The sequence below is a fragment of the Heloderma suspectum genome, chromosome 1 (assembly GCF_057233095.1).
Source record: "Heloderma suspectum isolate Gila_16-S chromosome 1, 16-S_ref, whole genome shotgun sequence".
NCBI lineage: Eukaryota > Metazoa > Chordata > Lepidosauria > Squamata > Helodermatidae > Heloderma > Heloderma suspectum.
The window spans coordinates 394,087,528-394,108,489 of record NC_139458.1 but is presented as its reverse complement, the minus strand read 5'-3'; the positions used below and the strand labels follow the sequence as shown (position 1 = coordinate 394,108,489).

Sequence of the window (20,962 nt, the reverse complement as noted above, 5' to 3'; positions counted from 1 at the left end):
TTCTTTCCTCTTGCAAGGAACCCAAGGCGGCTTACATTATCCTCCTCCTCTCCATTTTATCCTCACAACAACAGCCCTGTGAGGTGGGTTGGGCTGAGAGTCTGTGACTGGCCCAAAGTCACCCAGTGAGCTTCCATGGCCGAGTGGGGACTAGAACCCAGATCTCCCAGCTCCTAGTCCAACACTCTTGCCACTACACCACACTGGCTCTCCTAGAGGAAGAGGAAATGACTGTAGAGGAAATGACTGTAAGAATCAGCAGACCTCAAACACAACTGTTCTTTATCCCACACAGAACTGCAGAACTTAGCAGAAGCTCCACCCACTGTTGCTACTCCCAGCTCTACAGGAGCTGCCAAGGTTCAAAACAATAACTAAGCCACAGTTGTCACACACACACCCCCCGCCCCGGATACATAACATTCCTGCCCCCTTAGCTATCATAGTCTTCCAACCAACGAGGAGGTACCCTTTTATGGCACGGTCTCTGCACTCGACTAGTAGGTGTAGCTTGCTCAGATGACTTCCTTTCAGTAACTGCCGTAGGTAAGGAAGGAGTACTGCTCCCATCACTTAGTGGTTCTGGTGCTTCAGCTGGCAGTGAGAGAAACACATCAGTTCCAGATAGATCTTCAGCAGCTACCTCTATTGATGACAACCCACTCTGGCCAGAGCACCTTCTCAGCTGGTCAACATGGCGATGCCACACTTGACCCATCTACACACTGGACCTTGTATGACACAGGTCCAGTGACCTCAATGACAGAGGAAGGAACCCACGTCGGTCCAGCACATAGCTCCTAGCAAACACCTTATCTTGTGGCCATCTCTGCTTTGAGTGCAGTTGTTTGCAAAGGAGCGGTACCCCCAAAGCCCAGAGCCCCTACATGTGAGGAGCTGCATGCATGTTGAGGGCCATTTGCAAACAACCGCACTCGACGCAAGGTGTTAGGGGCGGGGCTAAAAGGGTGGCCCCACTCCTCCTTCAACATGGTAAAGCCCTCCAGACGAGTAACACGTGAATGGGGCTTTTGTGCTGACTGCACAGCACTGCCGTTATTTGGCAGAGGTCTGTCATGTAAAGCATGACAAACTAGTTGCTGGCAGAGAGGTGGGGCTATTTGAGATGTTTGTTGCCAATTCGGTCAGTGAATATGATTTTAGAGCTGGGGTGGGCCGCATGTGGTTCACCACCCCCCTTGGCCTTTTTTCACTCCCTGCTGATTAACCACTGAATGCACCACTCAGATTCAGTGGCATGGCAGCAACAACTATGGGCTTTTTGCCACTGCCACGCTGCCAAATTTCAGCAGCAAATCTGGTGGTGATTTTGGGGGTGACGAGGAGTGTGCGCCCCCAGTGGGTTCCAGGGGAAAATTGGCCCCCAGAAATTGCCTATCCCTATTTTAAATGGGCCTCATTAAATGGGCCCCAGTCTGGTGTGCTGTTTCACACCTTTGTATGCTTGCAGCCCAGATTTGTGGGGTACTTTTACCTTCCTGGTTTTCTATTGTCCCGGGTGGCTTTGGCTGACTAAGGCAGGACCAGTGTGGTTGGCTTCACATTCTGGTGAATGTGTCCTATAGCATGTTCCAGCAGGGAAAGTACCTGCCATTCCTCAGGACATTTCTAGTTCTGTTGGCTGACTATTACAGGGCCATCCAGGACACTGCTTCTGCTTATTGGGACGCAAAGTGGTGTATATATCCAAGCATTGTGATGCACTCTTCACCACCGTTCTATGCCAGCTCAGCTCTCTGCTGAAAGAGAGACACTGCACTCTTTGGAAAGGGTCTATCTGGGCACCTGAAGGATGGCAGGTATGGCAGAAAGGGAAATAAGAAAAGCAAGAGGCTGCAAACCCAGGGATCTCTCTGCAAACTTTGGAAGGGGCCCAGCATAATTACATTGGAAGCGTCCCTGCCCTTCTGATTAAAATGTTGTTCAAAGCTGTGTCCTTGGCAGGCTGTAGCAAAGCTAGACAGGATAATGAGCCATTGGCAGGCCTCTGATTGCAGCTGGCCTTGGCTGATTTGGCTCCGACGTTTCCCAGTGCAATCAGGAAGCTGCTTCGACTGAGAACTGACCTGGTCTCCTCCAGGCTGTATGCAAAGGGCTGATTTATTCCAGCCCACAAACCAAGGGCGACTGCTGACTTTTACAGTTGCTGTATCAATAGCTGTCACTGTGCTTATGATGAACAGAGGTCTCTGCCATTTCCCCTCCTTTTTAAACTCATCCTCACAACAGCCAGGTGAGTCAGGTCACTCTTGGTTTCATTTTACATGCCTGGGATCTGAGGCTGGGGGAGAGTGATTTGGCTGAGACTTTGTCTGCAAGTTCTCATATCGGAGCAGAACGTTCAGCCCGGGTCCCGGTGCAATGCTGCCCTCTGTATCACACCAGCTCTGCTCTTGGAGCCGCTCACAGTAGCCGACGAGGCACATTCAGTTCATTAATTCATTTATTTATAACCCACCTTTCAGAACACGCTGCCCTCACAAGGTGGTTTACAAGACGACAACACAAAGGGCGGAATCCAATGGGGCACGTATGCCCCTGCTGATTCTCGTACACTCCACCAACTGCATTGCGCAAGTGGCCCCCACTGCTTGCTCAGCACTGATTTAACGCTTCCAGGGCAACCCGAAATGAGTGGAAGCATTCGTTTCTGGAAGGAAGCCGGTCGGTGGAGCTCGCCTAAGGGAGCTCTGCTGACCTGCCTGCTTCCAGAAAGGAGCATTACTGCTAAATCTCCCTTGCGTAAGCAGTGGGTCCCACCTGTGCAACGGAATCGCCAGGACGCATCGCTTGCCGAAGGGAATTGGAGGGGCGGAAGGGAAGCAGCGGGGGCGGAAGCACGCCCTTGGATTCTGCCTATACAATTTTTTAAAAGACAATAATTACAGTGTCAACATTTCAAACTCTAGCATGTTTAAAAAGCCATGCTCACATGGTTGGAATATTCCCACAACCAGCTGAGCCAAATAAGATTACACCACTGGGGAGCAATTCCCTTTTCACTGAGTGGGTAGGTGTGAAGGGCACCCAACAACGCACTCCTATAATGGCTACTCAGAAGTAAGCCCTGACTCCCAGGTAAGTATGCTGGCTAGGGAATGCTGGGAGTTGTAGGACTTTTTTCTGTCCAAAAAGGATTTTTTTAGGATTGCAGCCTCAGTCATTTACATTTCTTCCCTTCCTGTTTCTTTGGAAATTCAGGAACAACTCTTATTTGCATTAGTCATTGCTGAAGATAAAGACAAGCAATAGTGGGGGAATGGCCTAAAACAAACTTTTTATTATTTTTTTGGCGTAATTTGACTATTGATATGATGAAAAATTCCTTTTCCACAGAAAACGCCAGTCTTGATGCAAAAACATAAAAAAGCACCCAATAACAGTGCAGGCCTACTTAGTATATATACCAGAGGTCTCCAACCTTTTTGGGTCAGTGGGCACATTTGGAATTTAGAGAGTGTTGTGGGTGCTCTCACAAAATGGCTGCCATCGAGCACTTGACCATTCATAAAATGGCTGCCAGTGGTCGGTCACACAATAGTATTTTCCCCACAGTGAAACTGGTGAGACTAAAAGAAAATTGACTTGCCCAAGAACCTAAATAAAAGGCAGAGGTGGTGGTCTGTCCTCCAAAACACAAAACTACTCCTTTGAACCCAAATAAAGATGGTGCCTGGAGGGCAGCACTTTGCTTTTCAGCATGCCAGCCTCTCCATTAATGTTTATAATTTTAAAACATCTTAAGAAATAAAATAAAGACCAGGAGAAACCTGGTGGGCACCAAGAGAGGTTTCTGCAGGCATATTGGTGCGCATGGGACCGTGTTGGAGACCCAGGGTACACACTATTTGTCTAAGCAGAAAGGAAATTGTTTCAAAGCACTCTTACTTCTTTTCTTGATTATTTCATCTGATAGTGGCTTGATTTTTTTTTCTAATCCCACCAGGTGAATTTCCGAGGCAGCATGCAGAAGCTGATCAGAATCCGAAATCCCTGGGGGGAAGTTGAATGGACTGGAAAATGGAATGATAAGTGAGTTTCAAGCCTGTAGGCCCAAGCTGGCCCATTTTCTGCATGCACCCCAAAACCTGAGCAAAACATTTGGCATAGGGTTTTGCATGACGGCTTCCTTGAACTGGCAACTGTAACACCTAAATCAGCGCAAGCATTTTTGAGCACTCTAATGAGAATCTGGGATTCTCTCCCTACTTCAGTTAAGCACATTGCCACTGTTCACAAGTTCTGCTTTTCCTGCTTTGTTTGTTTGTTTGATTTGCACCCACCTCTCTACCAAGAAAAGCGGCACTCGAGGCAGCTCTACATGTCATCCTCTCTGTTCCAGCTAGCATGGGGGAGAAGATGCTCCCCCACTTGCCTGCCTTCCCTGCTTGACCATACCGTCTTGCAACTAGGCTTGGAGGCAATCCAGTCACTATGTGGTTGGTGACGGTCTGGCAGTGTTGAAGCCTCCTTTCTGCATTCCCTCCCTGCCTGCCATTTTCTTCCCCTGACAAGGCAAGGCAGAGCTGCAGAACCTCTTTCATCCTGAGGGTCAAAATTCCATTTCGGAGAAGCTTTCGGGGGCCGGGGCTGAAGGCAAAAGAGGGCAGGGCTGAAGGCAAAAGGGAGCAGGAACAAAATAGCCCCAATACCAGCATATTTTAGCTTAAGGGCGCAGTCCTATCCAGATGCCTGTCAGCCTCCAAACTCAAAGGCTAGCGGGCATTCTGTGCAGAGTGAGAGGAGCGTGGAGGCAATCATTGCCTTTGTGGTTTTCCTGCTCTGCATTTTTGCTAGATGGGTGTTTTTGCCACCTAGGGCATTTCAGAGGGGGAGGGAAGGAGGCTGGGGAGGGCTGGGGAGAGCTCGTATCCACGCTTCCCCAGTCCCCTTCCCTCCCCACCCACAGAACCGCCCCCTTTCCCTCCTCTCCAAGGTCGCCTTTGAGACCTCAGAGAGGCAGCCAGTGCAGTTCTCTCTGTGCCGGCAGGGAGGGGGAGGGGAGCTCAGATTCCTGGCTCTGACATGGGAGTGCTGTCTCCGACCAAGGATCCATGAATCTGAACTATCCTGTGGCCCCCCAGATGCTGTCTAGGGGCAATAGGGTTGCTCTCTAAAACTTTTGCTGCCACTAAGCCGCGGCCTGTCAACCTTTTAAGAACGGGTGGGGAAACTGCACAAAATCCGGGAAACCACCAAATTATTGGAGTTCAGGGAAAGGGGCGTGAGGTTCTGGGAAACCCGAAAGGGCTGGATTGGGACCCCAGGTGTGCCGGATCTGGTCCCCAGGCCTAAGGTTCCTTACCCTGGTCTAGTCAAATGGACTGTACAGAATGCTACAGAGGCCATCTGTTGCTTTCAAGGCAAACTTGAAACATCAGGTAACTTGGGCTTTATTTTTATTTTTTAGCTGTCCAAACTGGAATAATGTTGATCCTAAAGTGAGAGAGAGATTAACCAGGAAACATGAAGATGGAGAATTTTGGTAAGGATCAAGGGGAGGAAGACACTACTATTTCTTTAATACTAAAACTGACATACATGTGATCATCAAACTGCAACGTGGATATCTGGGACAGATTCTGATGGAAATAAGCACAGACTTATAATGAACAGATGGTGGGCCATCGGAACCTTCGTACCTCCTTAAATAGTCTGTGAAAGAAAGATTTCGATTGGACGCTTTAAAAAAACCCACACTGTCGTTATTCCAAGGGCATGATTGCCAGCTGATGCGCAACTTGCCATCTTAGAGGCTGCTGTTTGCACCCAAACCCAGACCCAAGCACACTGTGTTAGACAGCATGAGTACCTTTGAAAAATACGCAGAGAAAAATGTGTAATTTCTAAAATGCACACAAACATGGTTTAGTCAATGAGTTCATATGCACCCCCAAATGCCTATGTTTTAAAATGCACATAAAAATGCATACATTTCCATGTACATTATGAGGAATGTATAGGCACGTCCATTAGGATTTTTAATTTTTACTTTAAAATAATGAGCCCACGTGGAAATAGGATGGAACGAGCGTGACTGCAGTAAAGAATATTTGAGGGCAGCGAACCACCTGTTTTTGTGAGGCCGAGACTGACAGATCCATCCAGCCCTCGAGGCTGTTGATTGCTCTCGGCTTAATTGCACTTGGTTTAATTGACGTTGGAGCGGCTGATAGGAAGAAACATGTCATCCTTTCTCATTGGGACATACATATATTGTGGCATTACTCCACAGGATGGCCTTTAATGAATTCCTGAGGCATTACTCCCGCCTTGAGATCTGTAACTTGACTCCAGACACTCTGGCCAGTGACAAGTACAAGAAGTGGAGTCTGAATTTGATGGATGGGAACTGGAGAAGAGGATCCACTGCTGGTGGATGTAGAAATTACCCCGGTAAGCCATTCTTTAGGCTGCACTTGCATTCGCAGTAATTGCTTTTCCCTAATGTCTTCCAAACAGCAGTCAAACAATATTCGATAAGAGCCCTTCTCACATTAGGACTTCATTCAACGTTTGGGACTACTGGAGTATCTCTTCCAAATGTTATTGCCTCCCCATAGGATTTTAATGTCACCGCAGTGCAGCCTCTTGGTGCCCTCCAGATGTTTTGGACTTCAGCTCCCATCAGCTCCAGCCAGCATGGCCAATGATGGGAATTGTTGGCCAAGACATCAGGAGGGCACGCGGTTGGGGAAAGCTGCTGAAGTGTATCATAACTATTCAGGCTCCTGTACCTTCCCTGGAAGTTATGGTTTAGTTTACTGAAACTTGCCTTAGTTTTATCTGATTGGCACCTCTAGTCTTTTCCATATCAAAAGGCCTACAAACTATGAATCTTCACGCTTCTCTCTCTCTCTCTCTCTGTTTTAGTATAAGTCAATTCTCTTCTGTGTAACCCTGTATTTGGACAAAAACAGCTAACTGTCCCTACCAGCTATCTCCTGGATTTCACTCCCCACCCTCAGGATTGATACTGGTGCCCTATGTGGGCACAGACCTGTCACTTAAGCCTGTCAAAAAGTGGCCACTGATTCTGTGACATTCAAAGCTTTGGTTTACAAATAGTAACAATTATAACCTCACCTCAACTGGAATGCAGAGGTTCAAAACGAGCTACAAGCATCCACAGTTTATGGAAAAATAATTCCCGAGCTTATTTTCAGATGTCCATTTAGAAGCGCCCTCAAGGTGGGCACAGCAGCCTAACTTTTCACCCTTCCTTGCCCAAAAAGAAAACACCTGTGTTTGAGACTGGTGCCTGAGTTTTGCTTTATTTTTCCACCTCCCTCCCCCTATCCCTTTTCTTTTTGTGTCATGACTTTCAGATTGTAAGTTGGAGGGCAGGGACTGTCTTATTATTAATCTCTGGGAGCCTTTTTACAGGATTAAAATGCTGTGAATATATTAATAAAATGGAAGGGTTGTGTCTTTCCAAGTCAGGGTGACTGCTTAAAATCAACAGCTGTGTTGCCATAAGCGGAGGGCAGCTTCAGTAACCCCCTCTCTTTCATCAGATACATTTTGGATGAACCCACAGTATTTGATTAAACTTGAGGAAGAGGATGAAGATCCTGATGATCCTGAGAAAGGTTGCACCTTCCTAGTTGGTCTGATTCAGAAACATCGCCGGAAGCAACGGAAGATGGGGGAGGATATGCATACCATTGGCTTTGCCATCTATGAGGCAAGCGCACTCTTGTTCTTTATCTTCTTTGCAAAGCAAGGCAGGGCCGGCCCCAGACCTTTTGCTGCCTGAGGCGAAGAACAAGATGGCGCCCCCTCCCGTTCCCTGTACAAAAGCTGACTGGACTGGCAGTTGAATCTTTCTTCAAGACTGGCAATGGTTCACCTTCCTCCCCCACACCTGCTAGTTTAGAGGGTGCAGGGCAGGCATCTTGGCACATGGCTCTTTCCTCCAACTCTTTGCTGCTGCCTCCCAGCATCCACTGCCTGAACCAACTGCGTCACCCTGCCTAATAGTAAGGCCGGCTCTGAACCAAGGCATGGTATAAAGAGAATGGATCATTATTTTTTAGAGAGAAAGCTGACACAGTCAGGAATGTATCATGAATGAGTTGCAGCATTACAGATCCATAGTCTCCGTTGTTGAATGTGTTCCAAAAAAGCATAATGTGTTTCTCTTTTTGCTTTCCCACAGGTACCTGCACAGGTATGTAGTGTGCATTTTCTGTAGGATGGGGCATTCTTTCTTTTTTTAGCCCTTGAATGTCCTGATGAAGGGGACCTTCCGGTCACTATTTAAAGTAGCACTGATTTAAGCCTGATGTTTCAGGTTTCAGAACTGTACGTAGAGTTATCATGGACACTTTTGTCTTTCACTATATCCATGTCCTATAAAAATATTTATCAATGTGAGGAATTCAAAATCTCCCATAGTTTTAAGGAAGTTCAGATTTATTGGTTTAGAAAGAAAGCTGTCTTATACTAATTTTAAAAACAGTTTAAAATATTTGGCCCTAGGTAGTGTTGCTCACTAACTAATCAAAAATGCTTTTGTCAGTCAAATATTGTCAGAGTAAAGCATTATTTTAGTGGAATTGAAATAAAGAATGCCCTATACTAATTATAGTATAGTATATGGGCGATCCTATCCGGATGCCTGTCAGCTTCTGAACTTGGAGGCTGATGGGCATCCTATGGGCATTCTCCTAGAGTGGGAGAAGCCTGGAAGTGATCGTCATCTCCACGCTTCCCCTGCTCTGCATTTTTCCTAGATGACCCGTCTAGGTAGCGCTCTACGGAGTGAGAGGGAAGGAGGCTGGAGAAGGTTGGGGGAGCTCGTATCCCTTCTTCCCCAGTTCCCCTCTCCTCCCTGCCCACAGAACTGCCCCCTTTCTGTCCTCTCCGAAGTCGCTTTTGCAAGTTCGGAGAAGTAGCTGGCACAGTTCTCTCTGTGCCAGCTGGGAGGGGGAGGGGAGCTTGGACTCCTGGGTCTGAGGTTGGAGTGTTGTCCCCGGCCTTGGATCCAGGAATCTGAACTATCCTGTGGCCCTCCAGAAGCTGTCTAGGGACCATAGGATTGCTTTCTAAGAAACTTACCAAGCTAACTCTATATGAAACAAAGTAAATCCCAAAGTATTGTACTATTTACTGTTAACAGTGCAAATATAAGTGTATGTGAATAGTATTCAAGAGACAGAATTGCTCTTTTTGGCTTTTATCCTGGAATCCCAAGAATACTGCAAAAAGTTACAAGTTTTGTTTAAAATCGTATTAAATAACTTGTAACACTGCATAGCAACTATAAAATATGATCATCATTGATTGCTTGGAATGACATACCCCCTTTTGTCAGCACAATTCATGCCACATACCTATCCTAAAACAGGAGTGTTGAACCTCTTTCAACAGGAGGGCCAAATTCCATTTCAGAGAAGGTCTCGGGGACCGCGGGCAACTGAAGGCAAAAGGGGTGTGGCCAAAGGCAAAGGGGGTGGAGCCGAAACACCAGCATATATTAGCTTGAAGTGCTTGCTGTTAGACTGAGGAAAAACTACACAAAAGCTGGAAAACCACAACATGAACCAGGGAAAGGGGCAGGCCCAGGGGAAGGGGCACGGACATCTGGGGGGACCCCGGGCCTGAGGTTCAATGCTCTTTATTAAGGTATGGGTAGTATAGCCTCTCTTTGGTTGCAGTCTTAACTGATATAATACATTTAGTTTTGTTGTTTTCTTCTGTGTAGTCTTCTGGCCAAACCAGTGTCCACCTCAGCAAAAACTACTTTCTGACAAATCGAGCAAGGGAGCGGTCAAACACCTTCATCAATCTCCGAGAGGTATTAAATCGATTCAAGCTCCCCCCAGGAGAATACATTATTGTGCCGTCCACTTTTGAACCCAACAAGAATGGGGATTTCTGCCTCCGAGTCTTCTCTGAAAAGAATGCAGATTCACAGTACGTCCCTGATTCGCCAGATCTCTTTTTCTCCCCCCGCCCCACTTGACCCACAGGTTCTATTAATCTGAATGTACTGCAGAGGGTACTTGTACCTGCTTTGTTTTGAATGCTTGGGGCCTATGGTGAAGGTTAAAAGATGGCCGTTGCTGCCATCTCTCTTAGAACAGATCCATGGCTGCGATGGACCAGAACAGTGGTGTCATGTTAAATTTTGAAGTGCAGGCACTCATGTTGACCGTCCCCATAGCCACGCCCCCAAGGAGAATCCAGAAATGCAGGCAGCTGTGTTGGTCCATAGCAACAAACCAGTCCTATCACTTTTCATCTCCACCAGGAGCAAGTCCTTCGTACAGCTAATGGGTCATAATAGCCCGTTCAAGATCAGGCAACTGCAAAGTGGGGATGTATGGATTTTGTTAAATCCATTCTGTCTGCGTTTCCTGGATGGTCAGGGGTCTTTCATTGTATCATCTGTTGATTGACTTTTTTTTACCACAATTTCATTCTACTTGTACTAATTTGCATTCGCGCTAATGTGAATTAGCACTGATTCACACTTGTGTGAATTTGCCAATCTGTATTAGCTAACCTGTATTAGCAGAAGCCTCGGATGGCCTTCTCTCTGTCCCATCAGCCAGGACAGCTAGGCTGGTGAGGACGAGGGAGAGGGCCTTCTCTGTGGTGGCCCCCACTCAGTGGAATTCCCTCCCTAGGGAACTCCGCCATGCCCCCTCTTTAATGAGTTTCCACCACGCACTGAAAACTTGGTTATTCAGGCAGGCATTTGGGGTGGGTTAGGATATTTCTAAATAATGTTTAATGTGTAATTTTACTGTTTTAAATTGTACTGTTGTACATCGCCCAGAGTGGCCAGGTGACCGGCCAAATGGGCGATTAAGAAATTTAATAAATAAATAAATAAAAATTAGTTAATGCAAATTAGCGCAGATCCCCCCCCCCCCCGAATTAAAAAAACTGGTCCACAAGTCCACGGAATCCGTGGGAATCGGGAAAAGCCAGTCCATTGTGAAATTCGCGGGTTGAATTCATAGAAATCTGAACTCATTTGAATCAGTTGCAGATTTCTCTGACTCCCCTACTGCAAAATAGTTGGCATTACAACAGGGAACACTATATTGTTGTTGGGAAAATTCATTTCCTCCCAGCTACTCTGGGGATTTCCACTAAGCTCAGAGGAAGTGGAATTCTGAGGGGGCGGGTGTGGCAGCTGATGTCAAAAAGTGCAGCTAATCAAAAAGTGCTGGTGCTGCATTAACTGGACCAGAGGCTGTTATAAACAAGAAGTTTATACTTACCCTTAGTTTGTTGGGCCCAAATGGTCAGACCTGTTGAGACATCCGGATTTTATATTTGCCACTAATAGGAAACTAGTGGGGAGGGAAAGCACTGGTTATCTCAAATCTGAGATCATGAACCTGCTTAAGACTCTCTGCTACTCCCAGGCATTTGACAGTATTTAAGGGGGCTTTTAAAATTTTAAGTCAGTTGTTTTATCGGGTCCTAGTATTTTATTGTTAATTGCCTTTAGCTGTTTTAAGTTGTTTACAACTTTTGAATGGTAAAGGTTTTATATTATGTTTAATCATGTTGTTATTTTAGGATTTTAATTTTTGTGAACTGCCTAGAGACCTTTGGCTGTTGGCCGATATAGAAATGTTGTTGTTCTTATTATTACTACTATTATTATTACCAAGGTTTATCAAAGCACTGTAGCACTGGCATCTCTCTCTCTCTCTCTCTCTCTCTCCCCCCTCCATCTGTCTATCTGTCTGTCTATCATAAAAGTAGTTGCAGAGCTTTTTTGCCTGTCTGCCCAGACAAACCCTAGGAGTGGCAGCGTTACTGTAGGCATTTCCGGGTGGCTAACTCTCAGAACAGCTTTGCGTGCCTTTTGGCCCTACTCCAGCACACCAGCGCATAGAAGGTTTGGTGCCCAGCGTTGCACGCTCAAGCCCCCCTTCTCCCACTGCCCTTCCCCTTCCTGTTAATTGTCAGAGCTGACATTGCCGACCTTTTATGAAGAGATATGCACATGGTGCTCCTGTAAGTGACGTTTTTCTCCTTGCAGCAGCTTCCTGTGCAGATGACAGGGTAGATGCACCCAGAGGAACCTGTGTCTGCCTATCTCGTGTCTCGCTGGAGGTGGGGTGGTGGTGGTGGTGGTGGTGGTGCTAGTGATTTCACTTGGCATGCTGCTCATTGGAAATGAAGGTGAAATAGCTGTTGCCCATCTAAGCCCCGGTTCAGCACAGATTTTGTGTGTTGAGCATAAGAGACAACCCCCCTAAAAGGTGTTTGCATACAGTTACTTTAATGGGGTGTGAATGAGCACCACAGTCCAATGTGTATCTTTATGAGCTATGGGTGGTATCCCACAGATGAAACTGTTTTTGTCAGTGGGAGCGATTTTCCCTCTTCTCCCCTCCAGCCCCACTATGCACCCTCAAAATCTGCTCTGTTGGTTTGGGGAAGTCCCATTGCACAAGCAGATTTCACCTTCCCTGGTCAGATCTCTCTGGCAGAGAAATAGTTTCTCTCTGATATCAAATAACACCCAGTGAACTTTTCAAAGAGGTAATGTCAATCTAAACTTCCTTGCATCAGCTTTACTACTGCTTCCTGTCTTTATTTTTAGGGTTGTTGATGATGAAATTGAGGCCAACATTGAAGAGGTACACAACCTAATATAAATACATGTTTTTGCTGAAGTCAAGTTTGCGTGCGGCAAATGCAGTGGGCTTGCACGCACGCGTGTGTTTTTGCTTTCCAAGTTTGCTAGGCTTCTGAACGATTGTAAGACATGCACAAAGTAATTAGGAATGTTTGTGCCGTGATTGGCCTAGAGATACAAAGATGGCTGCTGTTTCTGTTCGAGGTCCTGAACTCTGAGCCAGGTGTGGAGTCAAGTTTGTAACATGCTCAGCGGCAGGGAGAACAACTTCTTGAGTTTGCCATTTTGAGCCCGTCATTCCAAACTGCTACAGCAGGGGTGGGGAACCCTGTTCAGGCCAAGGGCCAAATTCAATCTCGGAGAAGCTCTTGGGAGCCTGCATTCCAGTGGTGGGCTGAAGGCAAAGGAGGCGGGACCAAAGGCAAAAAAGGTGGGGCCCAAAACAAAAAGTACCAGCATATTTTAGCATAAAGCTCTTACTGTCAGCAACAAAGCCTCAGAAGAGGCATTTCAGCCTTTTAGAATGGGGGGTGGGCAAACTGCATGAAAGCCAGGAAATCACCAAACTGCACAAAAGCCAGGAAATCACCAAATGACGTAGTTGGGGGAAAGGGGGTGGGGCCAGAGGAAAGGGTGGGGCCATCCAGGGAACCCTGGGGGGCCACATTTGGCCCAGGGGCCCAACGTTCCCCACTCATGCGCTACACAAAGGCGTCACTAGCAGGAGGTTAACATGTCTTATGGAAACCCAGGTCTCCAGTATTGTATTGTGGATCTTGCCCTATCAAGGATCCAAGAAACCTGTCCCAAGAACAAATAAACTGTGAGAATAAGTTCAAGGAATTAGAATCCTAGGCACACTCAGGGCCAGAACAGATGACACATTAAATTCAGGAAGGTATGAACAGCATTGGGACCATGGGGAGCAGGGGAGGGGGGTGTTCAACCCTCTCCCCCATGCCTGCACACCCCAGCTGCTACTTGCTCTGAGAGGAAAGCTGCCATTGGTGTCAGCTTTCCTTTGGAGTGAACAGCAGCTGAAGCAGGGGTGGTAGTGGATTGGTTGGACTACAACATGGTAAAAAGGGTTAAATTCCCCCCCACACACACATTATACCCCACAGTACCAATCCTCCTTCCCCCCTTTTCATGCCTATTTTTAAAGAGGGGAAATGCAAATACATATTTAATGTATCATCTATTTTGCCCTAAGCCTGTATGATGAAGGATGCTCCTACATCTTACCACAATTATGGCTTCACCCTTGTACTTTATTTCCTGATACTGAGGTTAATATGTCAGCCACATCTTCGTTCTGTTTTTTGTTCTCAGTCAGATAAGACATCGCCCTATGCACACATTTTCCCTCCCTGGATTAGCCTGAAAGACTCTTCCATAATTCATAGCAAATAGCCAAATAGGTCCCCCCCCCCCTTAAACTGTTTGTAATCTTAACGCTGCTGCACAAGAGCAGCAACCTGAGATTCACTGAAGGAAATATGCATTATTCAGTCAGAACGGAATTCAAGCTAGTCACTGAGGGTGAAAATTAAAGTTTAATCCATCTCTGCAACAGAAATCCCTGGCAAAAGAAAAGAAAAATACGCTTAATGTAGCCCTAGAAAAGAAATCTGCTTACGAATCGTGATCTCTGATGTTTCCCTCCCACTACCATTTATTTCCCTTCCCAGAAAGAACTCACTGAAGATGAAATTGAACCCAGTTTTAAGAAATTATTTGGGCAGTTAGCTGGAGAGGTGAGTGGTTTACCTTTCTGTAGAGTGGAGCATATGGTTCTCTACAAAATGCATCATCTCTGGCCAAGGGCCACCATTCTGTAATGGCAGGACTTGGCATGGAAAAAATGTAGTGAAGAATAATAGCAGAGAGAATATTTACAGCAAACTGTTCTCCTTGTGCTGTCTTTGCCTTCCATTTCCCCAGGATGCTGAGATCTCCGCCTTTGAGCTGTGTAATATTCTGAGAAAAGTCATGGCAAAACGTAAGTTCTTCCTTCCTCCTCTTGAACTGTTTCACTACCCAGTTAAGATGGTTTTGCCTCCCTGGCCGTGAATGTCCACAGTTCCTTGTGGAATCAAAAGTGAATCCACAGAGTCTAGAGGTAGCACAGGGCCTTATAAGGCCTGCAGAAAGGTAATGCTCAGGTTTCACATATGCACTTAAGAGCGAAGAAGAACATAGGAAACTGCCTTATACCGAGTCAGTCTATCTAGCTCTGTATTATCGACACTGATTGGCAGCTGTGGCTCTCCAGGGTTTCAGGCAGGAGTTTTTCTAGCCCTCACTGGAGATGCCAGGGATCAAACCTGCGACCTTCTGCATACAAAGCAAGTGCTCTGCCACTGAGCCACAGCCCCTCCATCTTCTGAAAGGCCAGGAGAAGCCTGGGATCCAGAATATTCTCTTCAGGTTCCCATCTGTGTATCGCCCTGACAGTGGGCGTTGCACTCTTAGGTTAGAAGTGCCAAAAGGTTTGGTTACAAGGAGTACTTAATTGGGTAACTTACAGCACACAGGTGTACCCAATGGTTGGATCAGACAGCTTCTCTGAACCCTGAGCCATTGGGCACAATAGGTTTTATACAATACAGGTTAGCAGTGAGGCAGCACGACACTAGCAAGCGCCCCCTAGCGTCCATTCGCAGCATAGGCCAGAGGTGTTTGGTTCTCAAGCACAGCCCCCTGTAAACAAACCTCGCGTCCCAGGCAGAGTGCTTGATAAGGCTTTCTACTCATTAGTAAGGAATGCGCCGAGAAGGCTGTTATTGGCCTTTTGACTCATCTGCACATGCTCAGAGGCCTACTAGCATGGGAATTGCACCAATAATGAACTTAAGCAGGCATTGTGGATCTCTGGGCCCCTCTAACACTATAAATGACTTGGCTACGCTCCTGGGGCCAATGCAAGCTGTTGTGCTTGGAAGACCAGCCTCTCCACTTCATCAAATGCTCCAGCTTGCCCTTACAGAGCCGCTTGCTGAGGATGCCCTCAGCAGCGAAGACCTGCTCTGCTCTCCCATGCTGCTCAGCTCCTCCACAGCAGTGGCTGGCTTGGCTCAGCTCCCTTCTTCGCCTTTGTCTCCATCTCTTCTTCCTCCTGCTCCCACTCGCTTGTAGCAGTGCCGGCACTGTGCCTGCACCAGGTGAAAGGCCCCAGGAGCTCATGCTCCTCCGCAGCCACCACTGCCCTCCTTCGGCGAGCCCCACACGTGTACAAAACTTGGACAAATTGACTGGACCCTGGGTAGGTTCAGACGTCGGCTTCCTGCGCTCCTGAATGGGTGCTGCATTGTGCTAGGAAAAAGCCCAGTCCCTTTTTCCACAGGGTGTTCCCACACTCACTACAGGAAGCCAGCACTGTGGATTTCACAGCCTGGGCTTCTCTAGCTCCTGTGGTTCTCTGTGTAGCGCTTGTGCACCAACAGGGACTGGTGAGGCTCCCCACACATTTGTCCTGTTGAAAGCCTAGGCTCAGCATTGACTTATACTAGGGGTGGGCAACATGTGGGCCCTGCAGTGTGACCCCCCCACAGCCCCCTGCCACCCTGTGAGTTTGCCACTGAATTTCGGCTACAAACCACAAAAAAATGCTAGAACTGTCCAATTTTGCTTGTTTCATGTTAAATTTCACTGTTTTCACATGTTGCTGCAGAAAATTGGCAGCAAACTTGCCTCTTTTTTTGGCCCCAGCTGCCACATTGCTGAATTTGGCTGCAGTGGTAGCAGGAATGTGCTCTCTGGGGGGAGGGGTCCAAAATGGCACCTAGACCTCCTAGAGCTGCCCACCCATCATATATATTGTGTTGGAAGCTCTGAAGCAGCAGTTCCAAACTTCTGCATGGGCGCGAGTCTTGGTTCAACTGCTTATGGGTCGAGAGTGATCAGCTCCATGAAACACCCCCTTTGTCCCTCCTGGTATTCTGTTTGTAATACTGGACTATTTTAATTGGTCTGGATGAGGTTGATATATGGAAGATTGTGCATTGGGGACTGGTTTCTTTGAGCCTTATGATCCTGACTTTATTTTTTTTCTCCATCTTGTTTACTGCAGTGAAGTTGCTCTGACATTTTTGCTAGGTGCTGCTTCTGTTAGATACTAGACCCCTAATCCAAGAAGATAAATATATGGAAGGACCAGCACCAGTATGCCAGACAAGATTGATGCTCTCTCTGTCTGGATGCTAGTGTGTTATTGATTGGCACTTTTTCTATGTGTAATTGAGCTCAGCCTTCACAAAGCTAACATTCTAGAAATACTCTGGGATCTATTCCAGTGTCTGCATAGCCAAGGCTATGACCTGCTTGATTTATTCCTGGCCTCACAGCGATATATAGACACCAATTTCACACAGCTTCTTTAGAATGAAATCACTGGTTGCTTCCGCACAAAGTTTAATCTGGAATGGCCATTCTTTGTACACTCACTTTTTACAGAGGGTGCTTCCAGACAAGGTTTCTATTGTGCAGCAGCACTGGGCAGTATCTAATACTGCCCCCCATGCTAGCATAATAGAAACCTAGCAGTTCCTGAAGCAATCAGAAACTAGCACAAACACTTGTTTCCAGAACAGCACAAATCTATGGAGCTTGCGGAAGGGCACTCTACTCACCAGGCCCATTCTGGAAACAAATGTTTCCGCTGATTTTTTGGGTTCCTTTTGGAAGCACTAGTTCCTGTTGTGCTAGCGAATGCTACAGAACCAGCAGAGGTTGAATACCCCCTGCTGCCTCATTGGTGAATTTATACTGGGGGAGGGGGGGTCCAGACATTGTCGTCTTTAGCTTGTAGCCTTTCTGTGTTTTCCCTCAGCTTCTTCCATCTTTTTTCTTGCTAGAAAAAGAATCTTTTAATGAAGACAGAATTAGCTGTACAATGCTTTCTGAATCCAAATGATGACATGGCCAGATCGTTGCATTCCAGGTTTTCCTATGTTGAAATAAAGAAAAGAAATAATAGTAGTATAGTTATTATGGAAACGGGAAAATTAAGTGAGGGAAGGTTCTGTAAGTAACAAATGTGCTATTTTTTGCTTGCAGGTCAAGACATTAAAACAGATGGCTTCAGCATTGAAACATGTAAAATCATGGTTGATTTGTTAGATGTATCCTTCAGTGTATTTTGTTTGACTGCATGTTTTCTGCTTATGAGACCAATACATCAAAGGGGCAAGGGGAACAAAATTGTGCTTGCATATTGGTTAAAACAGGAAGTAGTATGACAAGAGGAGCAGAGTAGTTCCAGGGCCATTGAACAAAGTACTTCCAAGGCTTTAAAAAGTGTGACATGCTTTATCAACATTCTGTCTGCTGAAACGCATCTTACAATTTTGAGATTCTTGTATGTTCCAGAGATGCAGGCTCCCTTCCATCCATCCAAAGTGGGGGTGGGGGACTGAAAACACCATATGGGAAATCAGATCTGTTTGCAACGGCCTTATTTTAGTCGATATCTAATATTAGAAGGTGACTCTGTGGCAGGACACATGGTTCCCACGGAGAAGCTTCAAGGATCTGTATACCTGGCCTTGATATGAAAGGATTTTGGGAAGCAGGCCTGGGAAGAGTTCCCCACTTGAGAGCTTGGGGGGCTATTGAAAGTCAGGATAGATCAGCCTTCCCTAACCTGGCACTCTCCAGATGTGAGGGATTACAGCTCCCATTATCCCCAACCACCAGGGTGATGGGAGTTGCAGTTCAACCTATCTGGAGGGTGCTGGGTGGAGGAAGGCTGGAATTTATGGATTCAGTTTAAGCAGCTTTATATGTTTGAGATACACTTAATTAGTAGTTACTGTACATACAGTGTATGCCTTGCATCTAAACAGAAGGAGATTATCATTTGAAGGGGATATTTTTGCCTGTACCAATCCAGAAGCATCGAACGAGGCTTTAAAGCTCTTCATGGGCTTGGTCCATTCTAACTTCCTGCTATTTTGACCCTCCTCGTGACCACCAGTCCTACAACAGTCCTACAGTCCGCCATCCTCATCTGGAGGGTAGCAGGTTGGGGAAAGCTGAGCTAGTCCATAAACACTCTTTGGGGCAGAAATTTCTTTTTGCTGATTAAACTTTATAAGACAGCCTCCCTCAACCTGGTGCCCTTCAGAGATATTGGGCTTCAGTTCCCATCAACCCCAGCCTGCATGGCCAGTGGTTAGGGGTACTGGGAGTTGTAGTCCAAACCACCTGGAGGACACGAAGCATAACGTATATTGATGGTGCTGTACAAATACATGGTAGCCTTCAGTGTCAGAGACAGACGCAAGTCAAATTCTGACCAAATGAAACAAATAATAAAACAGTTACACAAAAAGCATAGGGGTATTAACAAGCTGTGATAAACTGGTGGGTATCAGCAAAGGGAGCAAAAATTTGAGCTTGGGTAAGGTTGTCCAAGTCTCCAAACTCTTCAACATTTATGAAATCTGCCAAACTAACCTAGCCTTGTTGAACATAACTTTTTAGGCATCCACAAGGTAACAGCAAATTTGCCAGTATGTAACAGGAAGAATCTAAGTTAGACTACTACTAGTATTAGTCTCTACTCTGAATTTTTAAAATATGATTTGCCAAAGTATACCCAACTTTAGGAAAACGTAGATTTCGCTGCTTGAAATTAGAGTATCCTTAACCAAAACAGACTGATGGAAGTGGTAAACTGGGGCTGAAGGAGTTTCATGTACTTTGGACAAAGATTCAGAAGTACCAGGTAAGAGGACATTTTTAAAAGAAGTAGAGTGGGAGACTTGTGTTACCTAAAACTTACTTTGGCACCTAAGACTGTGCATATGATGTAAGCTTCCTGGGACTATCATGGCATCAATATCAAGCAAGAAACATTCTGTCACTGCTCTGAGCATACACAGCGATTAGCAGTGGCCTAACAGTAATCACTGTAACCGTAGAAATGTTCACTTAGACCAGCATTATCAGGTCAAATTTATGGGGCCCAAGAGTAACTTTTAAATAGAAAGAATAGGTCCTTATTTTCATTCAAGGAAAACTGTAAGAATAATGGGGTAATTAAAACAAAGGAAACACTCCATATTTTATGGCTTTTCCTTTCCTCCAGTAGGGTACTGCAATTGCTTTGAAACATTTTTTGGCTCTGAGCTGCTGTCAGGCTTTTACCCTAGTTTTGTGTTTTGCAGAAAATTTACCGGGAAATGGATGTAGATCGTTCTGGAACCATGAACTCCTATGAGATGCGGAAAGCTTTAGAACAAGCAGGTAGTTCTCGTGCCATCATCTTTTTTATTTTTTAAAAATTTTTAACTAATAAATTTATATACCGCTTAACAAAGGAATTTACCAAAGTAGCACACAGTACAATACAAAAACACAACTCCAAAATACAGTATCAAAATACAGTATCAAAGTAATTAAGGACACAATCCTATGTAGATGTCAACCTCCAAACTCTATGCCTATCCAATGCAGAGCGGCTGGAGCACGGCGGGAATTCTCCCCTCTGTGCTCTGGCCGCCCTGCATTTTCAGCTTGACGTGTGATTTCGTGCATCTAGCCTGGGACATTGGAGCGGGGTGGGGTGGGGAAGGGACTACATGTCACATAGGAAGCCTCATAAAGAGGCTTCCGCAATCTCCTCTCCCTGTCCCTGGGAATGCCCCCTTTTCACCTCTCCGTGCTCCGTTTCTGAGCATGGAGACCAGCAAGTAATGCACCACCTACAAGACGGTGGGGAGGGGGCAGGGAGCGCAGTTCCCAGAAACCACGAGATCCTATGGCCCTCTAGGCACTGTCTAGTGGCCATAGGATTGCTCTCTAAATATCAGTTTCAAGAAATATGTATTTTAAAGAGTAACCAGCAGCATATTCAATTTAGAAAAATGAAGCTGGGAAAGCCTGGGTGAAAATAAACCTTTTTAGCATGCACTTAAAGCTCCATGTTGACACAATGCCTTATTTCCAGGGGCAAAGTATTCCAGAGGGCAGGGGCAACTACAGTAAATGTCAGGATTCCCTTTTTGCCCAGCTGAGAACTCCAAGAGCCAAATCAACACTCAGACCAGAGGCTGCATTTCCAAGGCTTTAATTCCATTTACCCTAATGAGGCATACAGATGCAAATTGCTAGAGATGCACAGACTACAAAAGAAAACAGCCTTCAGGGAGTTCAAAGGGAAACTACGAAAGCTGATCTCCATTTGGGAAAAAAGGTGGCAAGCTGTCTTAACTTAAGGGGTGGGAGGGGAAGATCTCCCCCTCTCCTGTGACATGTCCGGGCGCAGCTGTTGACGCTGAGCCAATCGGGCAGAGCACCGAAGTTCTGCCCGTGTGACTT

The 20,962-nt window shown here is 46.2% G+C and overlaps 1 protein-coding gene across 1 annotated transcript in view; it reads left to right on the top strand.

Annotated features, from left to right (window-relative positions):
- CAPN2 (calpain 2) overlaps nucleotides 1–20,962 on the top strand; it is a 65,867-nt gene that overhangs the window by 35,379 nt on the left and 9,526 nt on the right. Inside the window, exons 7-18 of the mRNA XM_084828693.1 lie at nucleotides 3,968–4,053; nucleotides 5,432–5,506; nucleotides 6,257–6,417; nucleotides 7,539–7,708; nucleotides 8,183–8,194; nucleotides 9,731–9,942; nucleotides 12,602–12,638; nucleotides 14,329–14,394; nucleotides 14,582–14,639; nucleotides 17,696–17,760; nucleotides 19,299–19,367; nucleotides 19,810–19,888. Of these exons, the coding sequence (XP_084684819.1) occupies nucleotides 3,968–4,053; nucleotides 5,432–5,506; nucleotides 6,257–6,417; nucleotides 7,539–7,708; nucleotides 8,183–8,194; nucleotides 9,731–9,942; nucleotides 12,602–12,638; nucleotides 14,329–14,394; nucleotides 14,582–14,639; nucleotides 17,696–17,760; nucleotides 19,299–19,367; nucleotides 19,810–19,888 (1,090 nt within the window). The remainder of the gene's footprint in view (nucleotides 1–3,967; nucleotides 4,054–5,431; nucleotides 5,507–6,256; nucleotides 6,418–7,538; nucleotides 7,709–8,182; nucleotides 8,195–9,730; nucleotides 9,943–12,601; nucleotides 12,639–14,328; nucleotides 14,395–14,581; nucleotides 14,640–17,695; nucleotides 17,761–19,298; nucleotides 19,368–19,809; nucleotides 19,889–20,962) is intronic.